This window comes from Phanerochaete carnosa, assembly GCF_000300595.1.
Source record: "Phanerochaete carnosa HHB-10118-sp unplaced genomic scaffold PHACAscaffold_384, whole genome shotgun sequence".
NCBI classification, from domain to species: domain Eukaryota; kingdom Fungi; phylum Basidiomycota; class Agaricomycetes; order Polyporales; family Phanerochaetaceae; genus Phanerochaete; species Phanerochaete carnosa.
This window is the reverse complement of record NW_006768011.1, coordinates 1-3,880: the sequence shown is the minus strand read 5'-3', so window position 1 is coordinate 3,880 and position 3,880 is coordinate 1. Positions and strand designations below refer to the sequence as shown.

The following is a 3,880-nucleotide window of genomic DNA, read 5'->3' as shown; positions in this document are numbered from 1 at the left end:
CATATAATCTGGATCTGTGGATCCATATACCTGCGGTTATCTACACGGCTCTACCTACAAGTACTCATGAGTGATCCAGACTCGTGCTAGGCTTTATTTGAGTGGCGTCCACTTGGCAGTATCTGGTGCTTTTCAGAAGTATGCAAGGAGGCCTTGTTCTATGGCAATATCTTCTGAGTTGTTCGCTTCCAACTGGTCAAACTCTGAATCATTGTTGAAGTCCATGGAGAGCATTAAAAATGGTGGTATTTGGTGCTGATTGCAGAAAAGGTGACCGCTGTATTAAGTGCTGGTTGTGAACACTATCATACAGAGAAGTTCCATTTGACAACCATGTGAAATTTCACGTGAGACTTCTTAATCATTTCCGAAATAACTGTAGTAGGTTATGTAAACTTACCATTCAGGCATCATGTCAACAGGTTCACCAACAGAAAAGATCTGCCATCTTCAGATGCAATTTTCACATCTGTCCAGGGTTATGAGCTCTGGTAGGGGTCGGTAGGGACCGTTTCGAGCGCCGACCACTGCCCTTGACGCTGGCTCCTACCGCTTGACGCTCACTTCCAACACAGTGCGTGGCTGCCAGTGGCGACTGCATGTGTGCAGAGCGGCGGCCAAGTACAGCATAGTGGCTGTGTGGTCAGCATGCTGCAAAGAGCGACCGCCAGTGGCGACTGCATATTTAGTGGAGAAGCAGCAGAGTAGTTGTGGTCAAACCTCGCCAGCGATATGCAGACGCCAGTGGCGACCGCACGTTTGCAGGGAGACATTGAAATACCTTTGGTCATAACCTTGCAAATTAGTTCAAGGTGTCCAGTGGCAAACATCTATGGGTGAAATTAGTCGAGCAGCATTAGCCAATCTTACGATCTAGATGGCCGCCAGTGGCGACCACATATGTGTATCGTTGTTGTTTGTTTGTAGAAAAACAGCACAAACAGCTTTGGTTAACCTGGCGGGCTGCATGTGGCCGCCAGTGGCGACTGCACATTTGCAGGAAGAAGTTAAAGTGCCTTTGATCATAGCCTTCCACACTGCATAAGGTGGCCAGTGGCGACCACATACAGGCGGAATAAGTGATGTAGTATTAGCCAATCTTGCAATCTACACATGCCGGTGGCCTAATCACGGAGACAGCAATCATGCATTCAAATGGCTGGGAGTAGAAATATTTATCTCTTACATGCGAAATCGCCAGCAGCGGACACTCAGCTGGCAGCGAATAAAAGCACGCTTAAATGACTAATGACGAACATCTCGCCATGCGGACAGCAATGTGCGTCGTGCGTTAGCTATGCTTTGAATGGTTGGCTAGTTTGCACATTGCTGACAAATAATCAGCCACTGTCTGCAGATTTGCTCTAGGAGTCCCATAATAGCATTTACTACACCAAGAAACATGACGATTGAATTTATGATTTATACAACATACAATTCACTCCTCGCATTCCATGTGCTCTGTCTCCACTGCGTCCACACTCTCGTCGAGCGCAGCTTGATATGCCGTTGCTTCGGCGATGTCTGGCCTTGCTGCAGCCTCGTTAGACAGCGCTCGCTCAGCCTTCCAGCTAATAGACGGTGACGGAGTGGGGGAGCAGTAGTAGGTGGGCGAAGGGGTGAGGCTGATTGTCAGTATCTCTGGAGAGGGAAGAAGCCACCGGTTGTCAGCGCCCTGCACTTCTTCTTCGAGCTCGGCGAGGTACAACGACGCCGCCGGATGATTGTTGTCGTTCGTGTGTTCGATCTCCTGGTCGCATTCGTTCGCGTGCTCGATCTCCTGATTAAAGTCCTGCGCAAACTGGGATCCCATTGGAGGGTTCTCGGGCAAGCTCTCTGGTTCCTCGTAATAACCCCCCCAAGGCAGCTCAAACCTGGGCAAATGGCCCACAGAAGCGACGTGATGCTGCCAACGCTGGATGCGAGAGGTGGTCTCTGGAAAGAAGTTGACAGCGAAGGAGTATTGTGCTGCTATCATACACACTTACCCATCATGGACACTGAAAGGGTGATATTAGTTAAGACGGCTGCTGATGCTAGCGCGACGTAGTCAACTTGCCTGCGAATTGTGTAAGTGGGGTGATAGGCATCTTGGTGGATGTAGCGGCTGCAAAATTTGAAAGTGGGTGACAGACTTTTATACACTAGATGGCTGATGGCAGATAATGGAATTCAGCATGATTTCACTTGTGGCGAGCGCATTGCGCTCATACAATCGCACTAGAACCAGCATACCTTGTTAGATCAGGGCCACGAGGCTGACATTCGCCCGCTCATTTGTAAGGAGGTGGAATCCGGCGATAGTAATGTTGATGGTGGAACATAGCCGCAAGCGTTCGCGAGCCCAGAATCCACACATGATTTGCCCGCCAGTGGCGACTACATGTCAAACCGGCACACATGCACCGGTAGTAGAGAGATTTTGTACACGCTCTGTGATTGCCGATGTCAGCAGTGCACGCATGCTGCAAGACTCAATACATTTCCATGCAGTCGAGGCATTGTGGGCTCCACTAGGGGTGGCGACGGCTGATTGACGCTCGATACCAGTCGCCGCTGATAAACTGCGTTAGAGCCAGTTATTGCATCCGCGTTTTGCCCTTTACAGGCTAGCACGGATATCGATCACGGGATTGTAGCATAATTACCATAAGCAAGTGTGTCAGGTGGTTTTGTGGTGCACTACGGTAAGACACCCGCCAGCGGCGACCGCCTCGTGCCCGGGAAACTGATTACCTCTTCCGGACATCTGCACGGGCATTGAATAAATTGAGTGACGGCAAGTAAGCACCGAGAGAAAGCATACGGCCGCCACTGGTGATCACGCAGCCCGAGGAGCAAGGGATGTTTGTTGTTGCTGCACGCAGATGGCCGCCAGGGGCGACCCCAGTGAGATGAACGGTAAAAGTTACGGTTGGTGACTAAACATGCAGTCAACGTGGGTAGCCGCCAGTGGTGACCGCAAATCAAGATGTTGTTGGTGCGGATGATGTTTAGGCTGTACGACAAAGTAAATGTCTGCAATATGCGCACCAGAGGACATTGCATTTGGAAATCATAGCGCTTGTAGATCAGACGAGTGCCAGCGGCGACCGCAATGATATGCAGAAGAAGCTCGTCGCTCTGCCCGATGGCCGACTGCCAGTGACCACCATGTACACGCGGGGCGCGCGAACTGTCTACCGATTGAATTATTCAACGATAACAAGATTCTCATTGACCAAGTGGCATATGACTTAAATTTTAAAGGACTTTTCCTTGCGGAGCAAACTCGCGTGCATTGTTATGACATATTACAATTACATTTTCTTATCCATCTGCGACGGATCCCACGTCAGCACCGCGTTCTCAACACTCTCGTCGATTCCAGCTTGATAAATTGTCGCCTCAGCGACGTCATGCTCAGCCGCCGCTTGCCTGTATGCATCACCCTCGCAAGAGAGCGCACGCTCGACCTCCCAGCTGAGGGTTGGCGATGGAGGACGGTAGGAATAGGTGGAGCGACTTGAGGAGGGAGGGCTGAGGTCGTAAACGTCCCAGATGTCGGGGGACCGACAAGAGCGAGGATGACGGGCGGCGTGATCGATTTCCTCGTTGACACCGGCGAGGTACGCTGCTGCTTGCTCGTTACTCGCGTTCACCTCGTTCACCTTGTTGATCTCGTCGTCAAATTCACGTGCGAACTCAGATCCCATGGCGGCTGACTCGTGAATCTCGCCCACGGATTCAGGCGCGAACTCCGATTCCACAGAAGGAACAAAAGGCGGAGCAGCTGTTCCTACCCAAGGCAAATCTTCGAGGACGACCAGAGGGACTGCGGAAGCCACCTCCTGACGCCAACGCTCTATGCGAGCAGCAACCCCTCAAAATAGTCAAAGAC

At 51.1% G+C, this 3,880-nt stretch overlaps 1 protein-coding gene across 1 annotated transcript; it reads right to left on the bottom strand.

Moving 5' to 3' along the window:
- Nucleotides 1-1,438: 1,438 nt before the first annotated feature.
- PHACADRAFT_202563 (uncharacterized protein) lies at nt 1,439-3,695 on the bottom strand (the record flags this gene model as incomplete). Its single annotated transcript, XM_007402738.1, has 3 exons — nt 1,439-1,935; nt 1,989-2,059; nt 3,304-3,695. The coding sequence occupies 3 exons, from the start codon at nt 3,693-3,695 to the stop codon at nt 1,439-1,441; spliced, it is 960 nt and encodes a 319-aa protein (XP_007402800.1).
- Nucleotides 3,696-3,880: the final 185 nt, after the last annotated feature.